General features: G+C 34.4%; 1 protein-coding gene across 1 annotated transcript in view; it reads left to right on the forward strand.

The window, feature by feature from the left end:
- The first annotated feature begins 2,251 nt into the window (after positions 1-2,251).
- The window catches only part of LOC142340412 (uncharacterized), an 80,136-nt gene continuing 59,940 nt past the window's right edge, over positions 2,252-22,447 (forward strand). The window contains exons 1-3 of the mRNA XM_075390989.1: positions 2,252-2,563; positions 10,456-10,590; positions 15,051-15,185. Of these exons, the coding sequence (XP_075247104.1) occupies positions 2,252-2,563; positions 10,456-10,590; positions 15,051-15,185 (582 nt within the window). The remainder of the gene's footprint in view (positions 2,564-10,455; positions 10,591-15,050; positions 15,186-22,447) is intronic.

Raw genomic sequence — 22,447 nt, forward strand, 5'->3', positions numbered from 1 at the left:
CAATTAATAACACGACGCATCGAAAAGCAGTAGTCTAATATTCAGAAGTAGTTGCGTTCGGCTCAATCAAGACAATTGAGTGCAAGCTTGGATATATTATGAGAAGCAATTTTTCTAAAAAGTGAATCGTTTGAACTAATTGATTTTGGCTAGAATAATCTATTAATTATTAGTAGCACAGTGTTGAACTCATAATTGCTGAACCGCATTGAATTAATTTTAAATGTTTTATGGCTGCGAAGTTGTAAGATGAGTGTGGCTATATTGTAGGGCTCTTGATTTTTATTACTCAAAGAAGAGTATTGGTTGTCTTGAGGTTTTTGTTCCGGAAGTACTGTTTGTACAAACGTTTTTTCGGCCCAAAAGCAAAAGTGGGTCAAATTAACATGTAAACTAATTTTTTTTGAGCGTGAGAAGATTTTTGTTTGTGTGCTGCGTTGAGTGAATGACTTTTTTGACTTTGAAAAATGCTTCTGAGAAAATAGCTTATAGATAATTATTATTAACCGGTTTTTCTTCAATTTGGCTCATTTTTTGCTTGTTGCTTGGTTTTTGTATATATATGATCGATGCTATATTATTATATAAACCTCTGGAACTGGTATTTGAGTGTTTTTGAAATCCTAATAATGCGTTGCAGGTGCAAAATCTGTCATATTTCTCTACTTGGTTATTTTTTTCTATTATTTCTTTCATTTGGATCTTTGATTAATAATGTGTAGGAAATTTGGCTGTGAAAAATTTTGAATTGAATGCATCTGTTGTTGACTTGTGGTTTTTATTCTAAACAATTGTACACATAGTATTCAGATTTTAGCGATATTTTGTTCCTTTTTATAAGTTTTTTATTGTATTTAAGCTTGATTTGTTAGAATACCGCTCTTTTTTACTTCATCAGGGATTTTAATGCCGTCCTAGTGATGAAATAATTAATCTTTGGTTTCAAAATTTTGAAATTTAAGAGTTCAGAAGTGTTTTTATGTACTCCTGCTCTAATTAAATTTTACCAATTTGTTTCAATTTTCAAAATTGTGACGATGATTTTGTACAATTTGTCTGTAACGTTCACTTTCTAGCATTTGGCACCCTTATGTCTGACAATTATCGTTGATGAGATTTTGTCATGACCTTTAGTTTTATCTGCTCTGCTTTTATGGGTTTTTGAAAAATTTTAAAAGAATTTAGTTTCCTTGTAATTTGTTTTTCAATTTTTTTGCAGCTGGTTTGATTCAACATCGTGCAGTGCAATTAACTTATTGGAGTTACTATTTTTGACCAAGTTTATGACTAAAATGACTAACATATTTCTTCTGTGACTTTTCTTGGGGCTAGATTTAGATTATAGACATTTTTTGCCTGTATATAATTTGGCAATTTTTGACTTTATTTTTATACTGAGTTATAAACTGCCTACTTTTTCCTGATAAATTTAATTTTTGGAATAGTTTGAGTACAATTAAAGAAAATCTCTAACGAAAGCGTTATTTGTTGTTTTTTAAAACAACAAATAAACGCTTTCATTAGAGTTTTTTTTAATTGTACTCTAACTTATTGACGCCACAAAACTTTTTGTTTTTTTATAACGGATCGGTTAAGTTTCAAACAACGCTATCTGCCTTATGGGGGTCTTCCCCATTATACCCCCCACCTTATTGGTGCAATAATCTTTTGCCCCAAATCATAGTATATGTACCATAATGGGTGAAGGAATTTAATGGAGGTCTACGTAGGGAAAGGACCCCCCTTATGCTTCCCAAAGTGTCTCTTGAGTCGCAGAGTTAATCGAAGATTTTTGAACTTTTGAGACGTTATTTGGTTAAAGTTTTTTTGCCAGATCAGTTTTTTTTAGCTTATTAGTTGTTGTCCGTCTTTTGGCTATTTTTCAACATACCAGATTTTTTCATAATACAAAATTTCGGATTTCCAAGATCTTATAATCTTTCTATCAAAATTTTGTCTGCTCAAGACTTAATTCTGTCCGGATTTTCTTGAATCCCGTTGAATGGTTCCTGAATCACGTTAACGATCTGCCGAATATCGAGGGCTCGAATCTTTCCACTGTTTGCTCCCAGAAATGTTTTGCACCCAAGATACACCCCCTTTGCATCAAATTTGTAAGTTTTTAAGCGACTGCGATAATTTTCTTGAACTCATTTATATCTGTATTTTACGACACGCAAGTCTATTTTGCAGCTTTTCAGGCAAGGCAATCGGCCTGCTATGTGATTGCAATATCGCCCTACGTGTTAATATGACTGTCAAATTAGATAATGTTGTAAATAACTTGTTTCAGGAACGCACCAGATGGTCCCAAAGAAAGAGGGAGCCAAAACGCTCATCATTCTACAAAACTGCAGCTAAAAGGAGGAACAAGGGACTCTCATCGGATGACTCATCTGAGGAAAATGACCCAGATGACAGCAATGACCCAGATGGGAATGAGAAAGAGAAAAAGAAGAAAAAGAGTGGCGCTGAAGATGAGAAAGAAGATGACAGTGACGATGAAACCTCATCTGATGCTTACGAGAACATCCTAGAAGCTTCGATGGAAGATCTGAAACAGGTTGGAGTAATAAGAGTACTTCAAGTCCGTTTGCTTGAACATATTAATTGGCGCAACAGTTTTTTCTGTTTTGTGGTCTGACGGTTTTTTTTTCGATTCACATTTTTTAGCCGCAATGCTCAAAAGAGCGGTGTTTTTGATCAAGGGTTCATGTTGCTCTTGACGCCGCCTGTTACTATCACCGGCAGTGAGTTTAACTGGATTGCAGGATTAGTTGTTGATCACAACTGACTTACCTCACCCTCTAAATGGCTTAACTTATTAAAGGATTGAATGTTACTCTGAACGTTTAATCACAAGCATGTGTGACTTAAAAAAGTAGTCATTTTTAATTTTTTACTAAAGAAAGTATTTATATGTGAATTAAAATTTATAGGTTTAATAGACAACTTCAGCAATTCATATCTGTATCTAAATTCTACGTGTGCAACTCTAGTTCGCAGTTGTTTAGAATGGAGGTCTCGTAAGAAGAAAGTAAGACAAACCTTAAATTAACCAGCACGTTACCTACGCATAAATTATGACATTTCTAGAGTTGAACTATATCGTCTTCAATGTCTGAATCTATTTCAATTCAGTGCTAATTTGATCAGTTCAGTGCAGTTTTTTTTTAGCTTTTATGAACTCGTTCAGCTGGTAATTGGTGTTAGACCTGAAACTTTCAGGTATTTTTGGCCTTAGGAGTTCTCTAGTCGGTGGCTGCGGAATGGGATTTTGAGTTTCGCTGTTTTCAGGTTGCGACTGGCTCAGTTCTGCGCAGACCAGTTTTTCCCTGTTTACCATCTCTTGTTTTCCAAGGTTTTGGCTTTTTAACCTTTTATTCAGAGAGGATTTCGAATTTGTTTCAGAAGGGTCCAGATAATATGTTTCGTGAGAGGTTCTTCTTTTCTGCTCTCTCTCTCCTGGTTTGCCACAAATGTTTTGCTGGTCGCGTCGCTATTTTTCATATGTTTTCGTTTTGTTTTTATATGAAAATGTATCCCTCTTTTGTGGGAGACTTTTCCTCTAGTTTATTGTTTTGCGGCTGTCCCCTTTGTTCAGTTGCTGCCAAAATATCCTTGATTTTAGCTTGGCTCAATGTTCTCTTGTCTTTTGGTTTTCCTTTCTGGGGGTTCGTTTTCTTGGTGTTCTTTTTCCATTGGTTTTGTTTGTCCTTATGGTCCTCTGAAATTTTGTGCGTAATTTTTGCTGCACTAAAGTTAATGCTGCTATTTTGGACTTATGGTTGGTTGAATTTCACGGCGTTTGCGTTTCTGAGTTGGCTCTGTAAACCTTTTTGGTATCAAATCAATCATTAGATCAAATTGATCGTTCTATGGTTCTTTCGGATGAAATACTAATGAAGTGTACCTCAAGATTTTGTTTCTTTGGGGAAATTATTGTCGAGTTTCGTATGCTCTTCTCTACCATTCCAGTCAGCGGTAAACAGTACCGGTGCCGGTGTTCTTTCTCCAAAGATCCATCCAATTGTCGCGTACTGTTTGTCGCATGACTTTAGCTTATTATCATATATTGTTTCAGTAGCATTGTCCATTCTATTGCTTCGTTTACGGTATGGTCTTGTCATGTCATGTATTCTGGTTTGATTATTTTTATTTAGGAATTGTTTGTGCATAGTCGTTTTTCATGTTTTCTACGTAACCGAGTTGGTGGTGATTACCCGTATAAATTTTCTGTCGGTCTTGGTACACGTGTTTTTAACAAAACCATTTTTGTCTCATTTTTGATATCTGTCTAACAAAATTACGCACAGTAATCTTTAATTGCTCTTGAACGAAGTTCATAGCAATTATTGTTAACGTGTTGGTCTTTTTTAAGCAAATTTTTTGCGTGAACGTTTTTGCGCTTTTCTTCTAGAACATTCTTTGACTTCTCAAGTGGCTTTTTTTTTGCTTTCGTTCTTCATTCAGTTAGTATTTATGTTCTTACCGGCCCTGATGCATGTGAGACAGTTGCTAGCTCAACTTTCTTTTTATAATTCCATTTTGGACATTACACAAGTTTGGCATTCTCCTTCATCTTCTTTTGGCCCATATAGGCAATCTGATGGGCTGTAAAAAAACACTTGCGTAATCCTCTTGATCTGACGTCTATCAATGTTTTTGTTTGAGCTAGTCCAATATTAGGACATGTTTTTTTCGTGTTTGGCCTTATTCCTTTTTCTTTAATATAGTATGCAACCCAGTTGATGTTTGAAATGAATCTGTTTTCTTGGCTGATGCGCTATCTCGTGCTTTTTCTAATTTTGTCATGTTTTCCACGTCTTATGGATAATATTATTGAAGTCCACGGTGATATTGAGTTTATCGGTTTGCCAAGCCCGGGTTTCTAGATTTAGCCTGCTACCTATTTTTTCTTGAAATATAACTGACCCATCTGCTTAACCATAAAAAGCTCTTATTTTTAAGTAATGTCATTATCTCTGCCACCTTTTATTGCAAATAGTGTCTTGCCGTGTCTGGGTGTAATTAATTTTGTTTGAATGCCTAGTGTATTGAGGTCAAGTAATTATAGTGCAATTTGTTGAATTTTTATTATGTTATGTCTACTATGTTTGTTCCGACCCTCTTGAGGGGGGAGGAACTATATACTCAAATGGGTTTTTTTTTGTTCCGTGAATTTTCGCCGCTCGATATATTCATCGTAGAGAGTTGAGACTGGTATCATTAGAAAGCTCGTCCAGCGTAGAATATGGAATTAAAAAGATTTTTTTAATTTTCGTTTTCTACAGGGAGTTATCGAGGTTTAAACTTCTGAGAAAAGAAGAGTGAATTCACGTTGTTTTTATTCACATTTTCCGGAATTTTTGCCTAAATTTTCGTCAATTTTGCTAAAATTTGTTATAATTTTTAAGAATAGTGTCGTTGATTTTATTTTTGAAGACGAACAGGCATTGTTGATTAATTTGATTTAATTTTTCTGGTCGAAAAATCTGGATAAACATTTCAAAATTTAGCCTTTTTCATCAAAAACAGCACGAAATAAGCTACTTTAGTCCACTTTGATTAAATTTGCCGACATTACACCCCCAAACAACACACATACAATCTTTGTAGACTCAGAGGGGGGCTATTTCTACTTCAGAAACCGCTGAGAGTGCACTGTAGTTAAAACTTTGCCGTTTTTTGCTAACTTTACTCGTTGATTATCAAAAATGCAGAATTTATTTTGAGTTTTCAACTAACAAATTATCTATATCTACAACATTCGAAAAATCAATTGTTCCTAACGGACAATAAGTATTAGCAGGGCTAGTTTTGGGCCATTCTTGGATTGTTACAATCCAAAAAAAAATCGAATTGTAATCAGTCGGTCTTTTTTTAAAAAAAAAAGACTTTTTTTTAATAATAAAGAACAGAACATATCAAATCAAAGCTCAGGAGTGATAGGTCCAACCAACCAATTCGCTTGCTAAGCAGCTCCAAGCTAATGCATTTAGTTTTTTAATTGAAAGTTTATGGTCGTTTCTTTTTTAAAAAATAATTGAATTTTAAATAAATAATGGCTTAATTAACTTTTCCTCTATTTTTTTTCTTAATTTGTTCAACTTCCAGCTTAGTGTCAGCAAAGAAAGACTGATTCTTCTTTCTACTGGTTTAACATTTATTCTCGGTTGCAGTTTTGAGCCTGAAGTTATTGTTTTCTTGCTTTGATACTACAAGATTTCAGATTTTTGTTTGTTTTGATATTTGCCAGTTTTTCACGTTTTCTATTTTTGTCACATTATCACATTATTGACAGTTCTCATGTCACCTTATTAGCATTCTGAATAAATCACAATTGAACATAGTAAAATCCTGAAAGATATACATCATCGTTTTAACGGCCTCGACGCCTCTTTCTTGAAGAAATCAATTGAATTTTTTAATTTTGTCTCTAACTGTCATTTATACTTTGTCGTTTCGGTCGTATGAAATTTCCTGTATAGTGATAGCTTTCATTGGCTTTTCATGGAATAATAGAAGAACGGATATTCTGATATTAGTAGATAGCTGATTGCTTTCATGACTTTGAAAACAATCGTTTTCCAATATTTAAAAAAAAAATTTTAACTTCGCAATTTTGTTCTTTTTATGTTTCTTTTTGTTACCTAATCTCGTTATTTAATTACAGGTCAAATATGACATTATGGGTGTCAAGGGAATAAAAGGGATTGGTGTCCCAAAATCTTTTTTTTAAAGAATTTGTTATGACCTTACTGGCTTCGACACCGGTTTTTCACAAAAAAAAAGTAAATTAATTTGATTTTTGTCATATTTGACGTTCTTTTTGTAGATGCAAGAAATATTCTGGATAATTACAGGTCTCGAGGGCTTCCTTTTCATTAATAAACGACCCTATTTAAATAGCTCTTTTTGTGTAATTAATGCCTTTCATGACATAGAATGTAATTTTGTTTCGAAAAAAAAAATTTAAAGTATTACATACTTTAGCACTTCGCTTTTTTGTCTACTTGTTACCTAGTCTTACTAATGAATGGCCACGTACTACAATATAGCTGTTTGAAGAAGGCGAAATCAAATATATTTTTAGTGCCAAAATTTGGCTTGACTGTTTTGACAGCGTTTTCTGGCAAGTTTCAATTGAAATTTTGTTTGTTCTTTGTTCTTTTTAGCCGCTTTAAAAAATGAATAAGGACAGGTCCTAATGCCCTTCTACAGAAACAGTGGTAATCGTAAATTTGTGGTAATATTAATTGATTCCTAATGGTATTTATTACTTTGAAGTTAACTGTTTCAAAAAAATAAATTAATTTTTTTACTTTACTGTTTTTGTTCTTTTTTGTATAATTGTTACCAAACCTTTTTATGGACTGGTCGCATATGTTTTCTGGTGATTTATAAGTTATTTTTGTTTAGTTTCATGTTTATCTGACGGTATGTTGACTTTGTTATTAAATTTTGTTTTTAAGAGGGACATAAATTTTTTGATGTAATTAATGTTTGTTGTTGTTGTTGTTTGATTTTGCTGTTCGTCTTGACCCGCTTTCTTAATATTGACATATTACAGCAATCTATAGCATCAATTTTTGCTCCACTGAGTTATTTGCTTTGGAGGCTATCTTATCGTTCATACGGAATTTTTTGAAAAAGACTTGGACTTTTTTGGGATTCGCAAAAAATAATTTTTGGGTTTTTCTATCTGTTCCTCATTTGGTAGACAATTATGCCAAAATTGTGGATGGGCGGGGTCGGAACCTTATGTGCCATCGCACATTACCGAGCCGCCTTGTTTGCATTTAACCTTTTTTTACAATTAAATCACTTAAAATTGTCGCGTGTACCATGACATTTACTGAAACGCCCTTTCTCGGGCTCTGACTACGGGTCTTTCTCGAGTCTTTTCTTTCGAGTTTTTCTTCCTCCACTTCATTTTCTCAAATGAGTTTGTCTCTTTGTCTGTTACCGTTTTCACTTTATGGGTACTACTCTGCCTTTTTGTATTGGTCTGAATTTTTATTTCAGTTGAATTTTGTATTTAAAATCAAGTATAGTTTTAATCGCGTTAAGTGTTTGTAGTGGTTATCAAACAACTTTTTTTTCGGTATTTGTTTGTTCGGTATTTGTCGTGTAGTGTTGGTCTTGGTTTTGCATTGACCAGTTTTATGGTTGGTAGTTTCATGTTTATACCCACAGGTGTTGCGTTGTGCTTTACGATTACCTTAGCGGATGGCTTAAGTTTGATTTCAATTCTGTCGGTTTTTAAAAACTTTATTGGTTTAAAGTCAAAATCTTACACGTTCTTGGTCTGGTGCTTTGTCTGAAAATTTTTTAATTTTTTACTAAATAACTCCGCTATGGGGCTTCCCGTGTCTCAAGTGGCATTATTTTACTTCCGTTTATTTTGAGCTCAATCGCAATTTTTTGTTCGTGTTTCGTATTTCTAACCGGCAGGTCGTGTCTTGTAATTTAGTTGCAATTGTTCAGTTGATTTGTTGTTCTTCTTGATCTGTGGTCTCTTTTTTCTGAGATGTTGTCGACTTCTTTCTTGTCTCTTTCAGTTCCTTATAATTGGCATACTCCTTTCTCGGTTGTGAAGTTCCTTCCTTTGCGTTTTTGTTTTGGTGCTCCTGTATGGTTTGTGCAATTTTCCGACATTTTCAGCATTTCTCATCTCGTGCTCTATAGGAATATCTATCTCCACAAATGCAACAGTGTTGGGTTGTATTGTAGTAGCAGTTTTTGCTTTCGGTTCTGATCGGATTTCGAGTATCCCCTGTGTTTTTCGGTTCTTGCTGGTATTGCATAAATGTCTTTGAAACTGCGCGAATGGTTTATTTTATTTTAGTAAGATGATGTTGTTCAATTTGCGGATGAAAGTAGTATTATATGCAAATTTGAACGTAATGAAAATATTCCACAAAAAATTGAAAAAATATTAGAACAAACAGACAAATACCTGACAGAGAATCAACTCACTTTAAATGCCGATAAAACAGAGATGTTATTCTTTACAAATCATACTAATTCGGATCCAGGGTTTTCTTTTAAAGGCGAAGTTATCAAACCAGCTCATGCATGTCGTTATCTGGGAGTACAAATTGATTCAAACCTAATCATTGAAAATCACCTGAACTCAGTTTTAAGCAAAATGGCTAATGCAATTCATTCTTTATATCTTGTAAGAAATCAAATTCCTTTGAAAGTAAGACTTGATGTTTTCAAGTCAGTTGTACTCTCACATCTTTCTTTCAGTGGAGTATTCCTTCAAACTCTTACGGCAAAAAACATAAACCGCATAAAGAGGCAAATTAACTGGGGAATAAAAGTTTGTTATTTTCGACAAAAGTTTGACCACTCATTTGATCGTCTCATTAAGGATCGTATCCTGCCAGCCGAATTGCTTATCTCAAATGTTAGCCAAACGAATCTACAAACAGATATAAGACACTGGGAAACATCCGAAAATTTTAAAATGTTTAATAGTCGCCATAACGCTAGACAACAAGAGAACAAATCAAATTATTATAAAAAAGAAAACGAAAACGAAGTGGAGTAAGAAGTCTTTAACATTGAAAAGCGTTCAAAAATGTTACTTACAAATTGCCCTCTTCAATAAGAACTTTTAACAGTAAAACTTTCTTTAAAAATGTTTTAACCGAGTTTTTGCTCGATCAACACAAGAAAGTACTCTTTAATAGACAAATAGGAGCCTTCAAATCCTATTTTTACCTATGAGAACGAACACCCACACTTTGAAGATTTTTATATTAATAACAATGCTGATTAATTTATTTAACGTTTCAAAGCATGTAGATATCTGACCTTATGGTTATATTCTGAGTAATTTACATGTTTCAAAAAAAAATTTCGCGGTTTTTTCCCTTATTTTTAGATTGCCGATTTTCCCCTGCAGAGATGCCAGAATTCCAGCTCTGCTGTTACTTTTTTATTGCTAGTTATTGCCTAGTTTATGGTCCCATTTTTTCCTTGTTCGACTGTGCAGGTGTTTTTTCCAATTGTTGATAATCTGCTTTGCAGATTTTTCTCCTGGAAAGCGGGGTTCTAGTATCTTTATCGTTGACATTCTTTAAAAACGCAGTTTGTTTTTAATCGTGAGCATCTCTGATGGCGGATATTTACGTAGCAATTTCTGTATCTGGTTCTAGTTGGTAGGCCAGTACCTTGTATTGACAATATTCTCTCAAAATTTCCAATATTCTCTCGGGTTGATTCCTGCCTCTTGGCTGGATCCCCTGATCAATAGGCTGATATGTAGTTGTTGTGAGTGGTAACTGGCAGCGCCATGTTAAGACTGGAGGTCTTGGAAGAAGACAGCAAAACAAATGTTCAAAAATGTTTTTTTTTTACTTGGTGAAAGAAGTTAAATGTTTCAGAAGTTCTTCTTTTTCTGATGAGCTAATCTGTACAGTTTACAAATGCCTGTTTCAGATGCAAGAAACTGAGATCCACGAGGCCATACGTCTTGGAGCCCTGAAGTCTAGAACCCGACTGAGACCTGAGATGTTCTCAGAGACATTCCAACTGAAAGTGGGAAAGCTGTTGGCAGACGGATGCAACTTAAAGGTAAGACATTGAGCAAACAACAAGCCGCGCCTAGTTAATTAATGTTTAAACATTATAGAATATAACCACAATCTTGCAGTAAAGGTGAGTTAAGTCGAGTATATGCAAACTGTCTTGAATTCAGAGACAAAAACACGTTCAATTTTTCATAGTCGTTAAGCATTAGCGAGGTGGGGTATGTTTGCAAATGAATGATGACGGTTTAAGAACAAATCATCGAGCTTTCATTTTGAAGATCTGGTGGAGGTTATTAATTTGCGTTTCTGATCTTAGTTAAATTAAAATCTGAGAAAAAAATTTCTTCCAAACAAGGTTGCTCGAGGTGCGAATTTATTGCATAGTTTTGTGCTTGAAATTTAGGATAGCTAAACTCATATGCACATGCTGAGCTAATTGGCAATGGTAATCCAATTGTGAATAATTATTGAGTACCCAATCTTAAATAAAGAAGAATAACTAGACTTTGAAAATCGTATGCCATGAACTGTTATATTTAGATAGCAAGAAAAGGAATTAGTTTCCTAATACTGGTACGTTTTCTTAGACAATTCAGTCTGTCTTCTCTTCTTTACCATCTTTTGCGGTGTTACACCTTACCTCAGATTACTCTATTTCTTGTTCTGTTTTTGACAATTGAAGCAGTTTTCAAGTAAAACCGAACGGGAGAAAGCTTAAACGTACAAGGTCGTGGTATTTTATCACTATTCTTAGAGTAACCGTTGTATCTTAAGGAACATGCGTCACAAGTTATGCTAACTTGCTATTATCTACCGAAATTTTGATCCCATGAAGTTGGCGATAAACTGATTTTCAGCTTTTTGGTAACACTTTGTTTCGTTAGATATATTTGCCGATCCATTTAAAACATGATGATTAATTGCTCTCACTCGAAGCTTGCAGCAATTATATTAGTCCCACTGGTCTTTTTTGTGCGATTTTTGTTACTATTGATTTTCCGTCGGACATATATTTTCGTTTGATCGACTTTTTGTTGTCAAAAACGGGATAAACAGGTAAAGCCCGAGGGCATTAAGTGACTGAGCAGCTCTCTTTAAGTCATAGTAGTCTCGATTCACCGAAACTGTTGATGAGACATAATTTGATGGTGTGTGAAGGGCGGCTCTTAATGTTTGATCATTTTACATAGGAAAGGACAGACAACGAGCTTGTAGACACACTTTTCAGTCTACCCCAGAGTTGTATTTTAGATCAATAAAATAAAATTTGCTACAATCTCGAAAATTGAGATTTACAACATAACATTGAATAAGAGATAGACATTGTGAAACAAAAGTTAAAATTTAAACATAAGTCTTGCGACTTTGAAATTCCAAACTAAAAAGGAACTCTGCAACTTAAGGCAAAAATAGGACTTTTTGCTTGACGTCGTCGGTTCAAAATCCGCCGGAACGTTTTCTAGGCTTTTCATAGTATGCAACCCAGTTGATGTTTGAAATGAATCTGTTTTCTTGGCTGATGCGCTATCTCGTGCTTTTTCTAATTTTGTCATGTTTTCCACGTCTTATGGATAATATTATTGAAGTCAACGGTGATATTGAGTTTATCGGTTTGCCAAGCCCAGGTTTCTAGATTTAGCCTGCTACCTATTTTTTCTTGAAATATAACTGACCCATCTGCTTAACCATAAAAAGCTCTTATTTTTAAGTAATGTCATTATCTCTGCCACCTTTTATTGCAAATAGTGTCTTGCCGTGTCTGGGTGTAATTAATTTTGTTTGAAGGCCTAGTCTATTGAGGTCAAGTAATTATAGTGCAATTTGTTGAGTTTTTATTGTGTTATATCTACTATGTTTTGCATTTAACCTTTTTTTTAACAATAAATCACTTAAAATTGTCGCGTGTACCATGACATTTACTGAAACGCCCTTTCTCGGGCTCTGACTACGGGTCTTATGAGTTTTTCTTCCTCCACTTCATTTTCTCAAATGAGTTTGTCTCTTTGTCTGTTACCGTTTTCACTCTATGGGTACTACTCTGCCTTTTTGTATTGGTCTGAATTTTTATTTCAGTTGAATTTTGTATTTAAAATCAAGTATAGTTTTAATCGCGTTAAGTGTTTGTAGTGGTTATCAAACAACTTTTTTTCGGTATTTGTTTGTTCGGTATTTGTCGTGTAGTGTTGGTCTTGGTTTTGCATTGACCAGTTTTATGGTTGGTAGTTTCATGTTTATACCCACAGGTGTTGCGTTGTGCTTTACGATTACCTTAGCGGATGGCTTAAGTTTGGTTTCAATTCTGTCGGTTTTTAAACTTTTTAACTTTATTGGTTTAAAGTCAAAATCTTACACGTTCTTGGTCTGGTGCTTTGTCTGAAATTTTTTTAATTTTTTACTAAATAACTCCGCTGTGGGGCTTCCCGTGTCTCAAGTGGCATTATTTTACTTCCGTTTATTTTGAGCTCAATCGCAATTTTTTGTTGGTGTTTCGTATTTCTAACCGGCAGGTCGTGTCTTGTAATTTAGTTGCAATTGTTCAGTTGATTTGTTGTTCTTCTTGATCTGTGGTCTCTTTTTTCTGAGATGTTGTCGACTTCTTTCTTGTCTCTTTCAGTTCCTTATAATTGGCATACTCCTTTCTCGGTTGTGAAGTTCCTTCCTTTGCGTTTTTGTTTTGGTGCTCCTGTATGGTTTGTGCAATTTTCCGACATTTTCAGCATTTCTCATCTCGTGCTCTATAGGAATATCTATCTCCACAAATGCAATAGTGTTGGGTTGTATTGCAGTAGCAGTTTTTGCTTTCGGTTCTTATCGGATTTCGAGTATCTCCTTTGTTTTTCGGTTCTTGCTGGTATTGCATAAATGTCTTTGAAACTGCGCGAATGGTTTATTTTATTTTAGTAAGATGATGTTGTTCAATTTGCGGATGAAAGTAGTATTATATGCAAATTTGAACGTAATGAAAATATTCCACAAAAAATTGAAAAAATATTAGAACAAACAGACAAATACCTGACAGAGAATCAACTCACTTTAAATGCCGATAAAACAGAGATGTTATTCTTTACAAATCATACTAATTCGGATCCAGAGTTTTCTTTTAAAGGCGAAGTTATCAAACCAGCTCATGCATGTCGTTATCTGGGAGTACAAATTGATTCAAACCTAATCATTGAAAATCACCTGAACTCAGTTTTAAGCAAAATGGCTAATGCGATTCATTCTTTATATCTTGTAAGAAATCAAATTTCTTTCAAAGTAAGACTTGATGTTTTCAAGTCAGTTGTACTCTCACAACTTTCGTTCAGTGGAGTATTCCTTCAAACTCTTACGGCAAAAAACATAAACCGCATAAACAGGCAAATTAACTGAGGAATAAAAGTTTGTTATTTTCGACAAAAGTTTGACCACTCAGTTGATCGCCTCATTAAGGATCGTATCCTGCCAGCCGAATTGCTTATCTCAAATGTTAGCCAAACGAATCTACAAACAGATATAAGACACTGGGAAACATCCGAAAATTTTAAAATGTTTAATAGTCGCCATAACGCTAGACAACAAGAGAACAAATCAAATTATTATAAAAAAGAAAACGAAAACGAAGTGGAGTAAGAAATCTTTAACCTTGAAAAGCGTTCAAAAATGTTACTTACAAATTGCCCTCTTCAATAAGAACTTTTAACAGTAAAACTTTCTTTAAAAATGTTTTAACCGAGTTTTTGCTCGATCAACACAAGAAAGTACTCTTTAATAGACAAATAGGAGCCTTCAAATCCTATTTTTACCTATGAGAACGAACACCCACAATTTGAAGATTATTATATTAATAACAATGCTGATTAATTTATTTAACGTTTCAAAGCATGCAGATATCTGACCTTATGGTTATATTCTGAGTAATTTACATGTTTCAAAAAAAATTTCGCGGTTTTTTCCCTTATTTTTAGATTGCCGATTTTCCCCTGCAGAGATGCCAGAATTCCAGCTCTGCTGTTACTTTTTTATTGCTAGTTATTGCCTAGTTTATGGTCCCATTTTTTCCTTGTTCGACTATGCAGGTGTTTTTTCCAATTGTTGATAATCTGCTTTGCAGATTTTTCTCCTGGAAAGCGGGGTTCTAGTATCTTTATCGTTGACATTCTTTAAAAACGCAGTTTGTTTTTAATCGTGAGCATCTCTGATGGAGGATATTTACGTAGCAATTTCTGTATCTGGTCCTAGTTGGTAGGCCAGTACCTTGTATTGACAATATTATCTCAAAATTTCCACTATTCTCTCGGGTTGATTCCTGGCTCTTGGCTGGATCCCCTGATCAATAGGCTGATATGTAGTTGTTGTGAGTGGTAACTGGCAGCGCCATGTTAAGACTGGAGGTCTTGGAAGAAGACAGCAAAACAAATGTTCAAAAATGTTTTTTTTTACTTGGTGAAAGAAGTTAAATGTTTCAGAAGGTCTTCTTTTTCTGATGAGCTAATCTGTACAGTTTACAAATGCCTGTTTCAGATGCAAGAAACTGAGATCCACGAGGCCATACGTCTTGGAGCCCTGAAGTCTAGAACCCGACTGAGACCTGAGATGTTCTCAGAGACATTCCAACTGAAAGTGGGAAAGCTGTTGGCAGACGGATGCAACTTAAAGGTAAGACATTGAGCAAACAACAAGCCGCGCCTAGTTAATTAATGTTTAAACGTTATAGAATATAACCACAATCTTGCAGTAAAGGTGAGTTAAGTCGAGTATATGCAAACTGTCTTGAATTCAGAGACAAAAACACGTTCAATTTTTCATAGTCGTTAAGCATTAGCGAGGTGGGGGATGTTTGCAAATGAAAGATGACGGTTTAAGAACAAATCATCGAGCTTTCATTTTGACGATCTGGTGGAGGTTATTAATTTGCGTTTCTGATCTTAGTTAAATTAAAATCTGAGAAAAAAATTTCTTCCAAACAAGGTTGCTCGAGGTGCGAATTTATTGCATAGTTTTGTGCTTGAAATTTAGGATAGCTAAACTCATATGCACATGCTGAGCTAATTGGCAATGGTAATCCAATTGTGAATAATTATTGAGTACCCAATCTTAAATAAAGAAGAATAACTAGACTTTGAAAATCGTATGCCATGAACTGTTATATTTAGATAGCAAGAAAAGGAATTAGTTTCCTAATACTGGTACGTTTTCTTAGACAATTCAGTCTGTCTTCTCTTCTTTACCATCTTTTGCGGTGTTACACCTTACCTCAGATTACTCTATTTCTTGTTCTGTTTTTGACAATTGAAGCAGTTTTCAAGTAAAACCGAACGGGAGAAAGCTTAAACGTACAAGGTCGTGGTATTTTATCACTATTCTTAGAGTAACCGTTGTATCTTAAGGAACATGCGTCACAAGTTATGCTAACTTGCTATTATCTACCGAAATTTTGATCCCATGAAGTTGGCGATAAACTGATTTTCAGCTTTTTGGTAACACTTTGTTTCGTTAGATATATTTGCCGATCCATTTAAAACATGATGATTAATTGCTCTCACTCGAAGCTTGCAGCAATTATATTAGTCCCACTGGTCTTTTTTGTGCGATTTTTGTTACTATTGATTTTCCGTCGGACATATATTTTCGTTTGATCGACTTTTTGTTGTCAAAAACGGGATAAACAGGTAAAGCCCGAGGGCATTAAGTGACTGAGCAGCTCTCTTTAAGTCATAGTAGTCTCGATTCACCGAAACTGTTGATGAGACATAATTTGATGGTGTGTGAAGGGCGGCTCTTAATGTTTGATCATATTACATAGGAAAGGACAGACAACGAGCTTGTAGACACACTTTTCAGTCTACCCCAGAGTTGTGTTTTAGATCAATAAAATAAAATTTGCTACAATCTCGAAAATTGAGATTTACAACATAACATTGAATAAGAGATAGACATTGTGAAACAAAAGTTAAAATTTAAACATAAGTCTTGCGACTTTGAAATTCCAAACTAAAAAGGAACTCTGCAACTTAAGGCAAAAATAGGACTTTTTGCTTGACGTCGTCGGTTCAAAATCCGCCGGAACGTTTTCTAGGCTTTTCAGTTTGTTGTATAGTTTTGTTGCAAGAATTTTGATTGCACAGCGCTCTGTTATTTTGCGTAATGTTGATGTTTCTAGTTAATAGCCGCCCTCATCTTCTCAGCCGGCTATTATAGCGCTCCTATTTTTTTTTACTTCGTCGAACAAAATGTTTCGCTTTACCTCATTTTGCCGCTGCTGCCTTTTCAACATTTTGCGTGAAATATTTTGGACTTCTCTAGGCTAGTTTCTCTCTTCTCTCATTCTGTTAAAAGTGATTTTGAACATCAGTTGCTCAACAAAGCAATTCACAATTAACTGAGTCAGTATAAAAAATTGAAGTCAGAAACAGAAACGGGATAAACCCATAAAGCCCAATTTTGGATGCCCGCTATTTGAACGTCGTTCCTATAAGTCTTAGTTAACATCTCTAATGCTTATTGGTTATGATAGCAGCCCCTGTAGCCTCTCTCTAAGAAACAGAAGTATGCTCAACTACGAAATACCATCAAAATAAATCGGACTTAAAAAATGATTTTGTACAGAAATCTTTTTTTAATATCTTCTATTCTTTCAATCCCAATCATGCTTATTGGAATCAACGGCGGCTATTTTCCGGCAATCTACCGGGTATGTTTTATATTATTGATCCCCTAGTAATATTGATATATCATTTTTCAATCCTTAATTTCCAGAAAACAATTTCCTTAACTTCCAGATGCCTCAAGATTATGAAGTAAAGTAACTTCATAATTTTGTATATTGTAACCGATCAGAAATGTTAATGCGATTGTAATGATCTGTTTTTTTGCGTTCGAAGCCAACTTGTAGTCATTTTTTAAAGAAAGAGCGAGATTTTAATGCCTTAATGTCTTCTGTTTCATGGCATCCCAAACTAACTTTTGCGGAATCATTTTAAAGCTCTTTGCTTCTAGACCTCCAATTGGATAAATTCAGGGCTCTATTTTTAATGTTTTTCTCATTGCCTGTAGTTGGGGCCTGATTTCTTGCTATTATCGTGCTAATTTTGATCTTCTTGTTGCCTTTCTTTTTGTTATTTTTCTCTCCAAGACTTTCTCGCTCTAACTTTAGATAAAGTGGATCAAATGTAGAGAAACATGGATTCTCACATATTTATCTTTGATTTTTAAAGTGTGATCAGCTTTCTTAGGATTATTTTTATTGAGCCATCGACATTTTTGCTACGCATTTAAATCCCAATGTTTTCTTCTTTATCTTGTTTTGGAAAGTTAGCGACAAGACACTAGATACACACTAATCTTTTGAATTAGAAGTAATGCGGGAAGAAAATGCGAGAACTTGATGATAGCCCAACTTTTTTGTTCGGACAATTTGACTTGTTTGAAACTGTGAGGGCATTCCTCACCAACATTAGCCGTCATAGCTCTGAAGCTGTAAGTTGAGCGGAGATATATGGCGCTGCTCTTGGTTTTTTTTACAATTGATAGAATTTGAATTGTATTGGGGCGCTGTCTTTTTTTAAGATCAATTCACACATTTTCTTGATTTTTAAAGTCAATTTGGAATAATGATTTTGGTGACGCCGAAACAGGAAGTGAAGCGAAAAAGCGGGTGGTTTTGCTGCCTGAAAGTTTTTCAATCTAATTTTAAAGTTGAGTGAGAAAACGGTGAATGGACAAAAATTCGCTTTCTCGCCAGGGGTTTTTTGTTCACCTGCGTTATTTTCGTTTTGATTGTTAGTTTTTTTTCAATTTTTTTGCTGAGATTTTTTAAATGGTTTTGTAATCAAGTCATAGCGCATCCTATTCTGACGCTTCTTTCGTTTTACATATGTTCACACCGCAAAGCTGAAAAAGTCAAATTTTCTGAATGACTTCTTCCTCTCATTAACGGCATTTGCGCGCGTGACTTCATTTCTCACTCTCTTTAGCCAACGTTTCTGGCTCTTTTGCGTGATTAGATTTTGATCATACGTGGCTTACCTCATTCAATAAATTGACTTCTGCACCTTAAAACTTAAGTTTAGTTTGAATTAGTTTAAGGTCAAAGGAACTTATTTGTGTAATAAAGGTCCCTAAAGAAAAGGCTTTTGCGCAATGAATTTTAAGATGCTTTATTAATTTATCTTTGAATGTTTTTTTACATAGTTTTTGAGTGGCGTCGATAACTTTTTCAAGTTATATCTGTATCTGTTTCGGGCACGAAAGTCTATTCTTTTGCAGCAATTCAATTGTTTTGCAGCAATTCAATTGTTTTATCATTTCAAAGCCGTCTTGCATTTTTGGCAGTTGGAGCCAGTTTTCTGTGATCAATCTGCTCATTTCATATTTGCCGCTGTTTTGTAATCTTTTTACTACTTTTGTCCACTTTATCTAGATGTTGAGAAAGAGCGTAAACATTTCCCAGTTCCAACTTAGCGAAGGCTATTTTAACCTTTTTTCTGGAAACATCCTAATCTGCCGGAGAGTTTGTTCGAGAACCGAAAACGTTTTCTTTTTAGATAACAAAAATATCTTCAGTCTTCGGAATTTTGGTCTAGCGTCGCGACTTTTTGACCACTCTTTGGTATTTCTACTTTCTAGGAACGCTTTGTTAAGGAATTTTCCATATTGTTGTGAATACTGTAGAAACTAACTGTTCGTTAAAGTGAAATTGAATTTCGTAAAGCAAATTTGAGTTAAGAACTTGCTTGCTGTTAAACATGCTTTTCTGTGACTTTTTTCTTTGGGAACGTTTAAAACTTAGACTGTGTTAACGTTTTAGTTGATAAAATCAGAACTATTATATCAGCAATTTAGACTCTGCTATTTTTTAAGGTTAATGTTATTTTTTGTTTTGAATTTGTTTAGAAGTATAGGTAATATGTATTTGTTTAATTTCTAGCTACCCATTTCTCCAATTTTGAAACCACCCTATTAGTCAGCGTTTGACTTTCAGTTGCTCTGAGCTCTTTATAAAGAAAGAACGAAAGAATTTGTTTATCAAAATCTCAGTAAATACAAAGTTAACACAGCACAAGTTAATGAGACTCGGAAGGGATAGGTAACGGGATCCTTTGATCCTCCTTGTCCTACCCGTGGCTATTCACGAAATATTAAAAACTTAAACGGAAAAAAACTCAAAAATTAGAAAATATATATCAAAAATCTGCAAATTAATTGTTATCTGTCTTTCCAGGTAAGCTGTTTGATACCAGAGATTCAAGAGGCATTGATTACTTGTCCATTCTAAAGAATGAAGAGCGAAAGAGAAATTTTTTTGAAAAAAGGTTTAACATTTTTCCAAGTATCTTTAGAAATTTTTTAATTTTTGCAATAATACTAAAAATGCATTATCTCGAATTCTAGAAGAGCTTGAGGGTTCAAGGTTTTCACCCAGAATGAGGGCCTAAAATCGGATGTCCTGAAGCATTGGTTGTCCTGATTTTTGGTTCCTAAAAATCGAAAATTTTTCTCACCAAATCTTGGTTTTGTAAACGGTACGTTTTTTTGATGTCACAATCCGTTTTTATAATTTCTTTTTAATTACACTTACTAATACTTTCTGGTAACACATTGGCGATTTGCAGGAGATTGAAGAGCTTCGAGGCCCTGTATTTAATAGAAAACCTCTCTCTTTAGTCCTAGCAATGGGTTCAGATAAAACTTGACTCGATGAAGACCTGGTTTATATTTTTATTTTTTTCATTTTGAATATATTGCTAGGAAATATTTGTTGAAGCAATCCAGCTATTGATCGTAATACGAATTTGAGCAATTCATATAAATGTAACTCATACTGTTAAGATTTCATTTGAAAAGAAGATATCATTGCAATGATCCCGTCTGTTACCAAAAAAGACAAATTTTAGAATCTTTTTCTGCAGCAAGAAAATAGGATTTAGGCGACTGTGGTTACAACAACCAAGTACAAGTATACCGTATTGTATAATGGGTGGAACATTGCTACAATAATATTTTATTACTTGAAACCGGGGCACGTAGTGCCTCAGTTACGAAATGATACCACACTGGTCACCGAGTCTCTTTGTAACATAATCAACATGTGACTTGAACGAAAATTTACCAAAATAAATACCTAAATATTTACACAAAGGCTTACAATTTATCACACTTTGATTTAAGCTGATACCATAGTTGGAATCACTAGGCTTTAAATTTACTTGTACTGTTTTTGTTCAGTTAATTGCAAGCTTATCGGCATTGAGCCAAGTATTTTGGTTACAGAGGTCCTCTTTTATATCTTTCACGTCATTGTTTATTGCAGTTAGGTTGATTCCGTCAGCAACTAGTAAAACTTGTAGGGATTTAGAGGAAAATGGCAAGTCATTTACATATATCAGAAACAATAGTGGTCCAAGAATAGATCCTTGTGGAGCACCGCAATTAATACTTTTCCAAGAAGAGGATACATCATCAACTTCTACTTTTTGGATCCGATTTGAAAGGTTATACTGTAACCACTTCCACCATTGTCTTCTAAATATATAGCTTTTTAGATTATAAAGCAGGATGGAATGTTCTAGAGTATCGAAAGCTTTTCATAGATCAAGGAAAATGCTGATCATATTTTTATTCTTCACTCTCATATTTTCCAGAAGTTCTACTAATGCATCAATGGTACGATGTTTCGATCGAAAACCATATTGCTTGAGGTACAATAAAGAAAACTGCTCAAGCATCATACACTCCTACATACATTGCCCTCTCAAACATTTTACTCCAAACTATAAGGTGTGATATTGGCCTGTAATTGTTTTCACAAGTTTTATTTCCATCCTTATGAAGTGGAAGAAAGTTCGCTTTACGCAGCTCTTCGGGGAACTCGCGGTTTTGTAATGAGAGATTTTCAAAAAAGTCCGATAGGGAATCACGGCATCAGATGAGGCTTTTATAATTAAGTTGCTGATATAGTCATCCCCTGAAGAAGATTTATTGTCCAAATTATCAATAATTGATTTGATTTCTCTTTCATTTACATCATACAGAAAAATTAGCTTTCCAACTTTTGCTACCTTTGCAGATTGGTGGCTTCAATTGTTTTGGTGACCTCTTGGGCAATTGTGGTGAAGTATTTATTGAAAGTTTCAGCAATCTCAGGAGCCGAGTTTTCTATACAAGAGTCGAGGGCAGGCACAATTGAGGAATTGCGATGCTTCCCACTTCTATCGTTTAAAAGCTTATAAGTCTGTCTTGAGTATCCAATACATGAATCAAATTTCCTCCAGTAAAATTGCTTTTTTGTCTTAACTAGTTGAGTTTAGTTTAGTTTAATAAGTTTAGTCATTTAGTTTTTCATATTCGAGTACTTCAGCCGTATATATATCAGGTTTTTGGTATACGAAATTTGTCTTAATTAAATTGCTTTTAAGTTTAGTACGTAGATCCTTAAAATTCTTAAAAATCAAGGGGTCTTTATTTGATTTCCAGTTTTTGTGCCTTGTTTTTCCGAGATCTTAGATTTTTTAACTTTGTGTCAAACCATTGGGGTTTCGGTTTTTTATTTTTTGAAAAGTTCATTTTGGAGCTACTTCGTCAAGAACTTTTGCAAATATATTGGGGAACAGATCAAAATCATCATTGACTTTACAGTTTCATCAAAGCGTTCTCCTAAGCGTTGCAATAGACTGGATTTAAATTCTGATACTGCTTTAGGGTTTTTCAGAAAAGAAGTATCTCTAAAAGAAACAGGCCGCGGTGGTTTTGTTTCAGTTTTTATTCTCCATGTCAGAGAAACAGGAAAATGATCAGATAAATCTTTATTTTCCAGTACTTCAGTCGTATCTATTTCAGTTTTTTGGTATACGAAATGGTCTATACATGTCGAGGCAGAATGTGTCACTCGTCAAGGCTCTTTTAGACTCAAATAGTACCTG

Source organism: Convolutriloba macropyga, chromosome 5 (assembly GCF_964194025.1).
Source record: "Convolutriloba macropyga chromosome 5, txConMacr16.3, whole genome shotgun sequence".
NCBI lineage: Eukaryota > Metazoa > Xenacoelomorpha > Acoela > Convolutidae > Convolutriloba > Convolutriloba macropyga.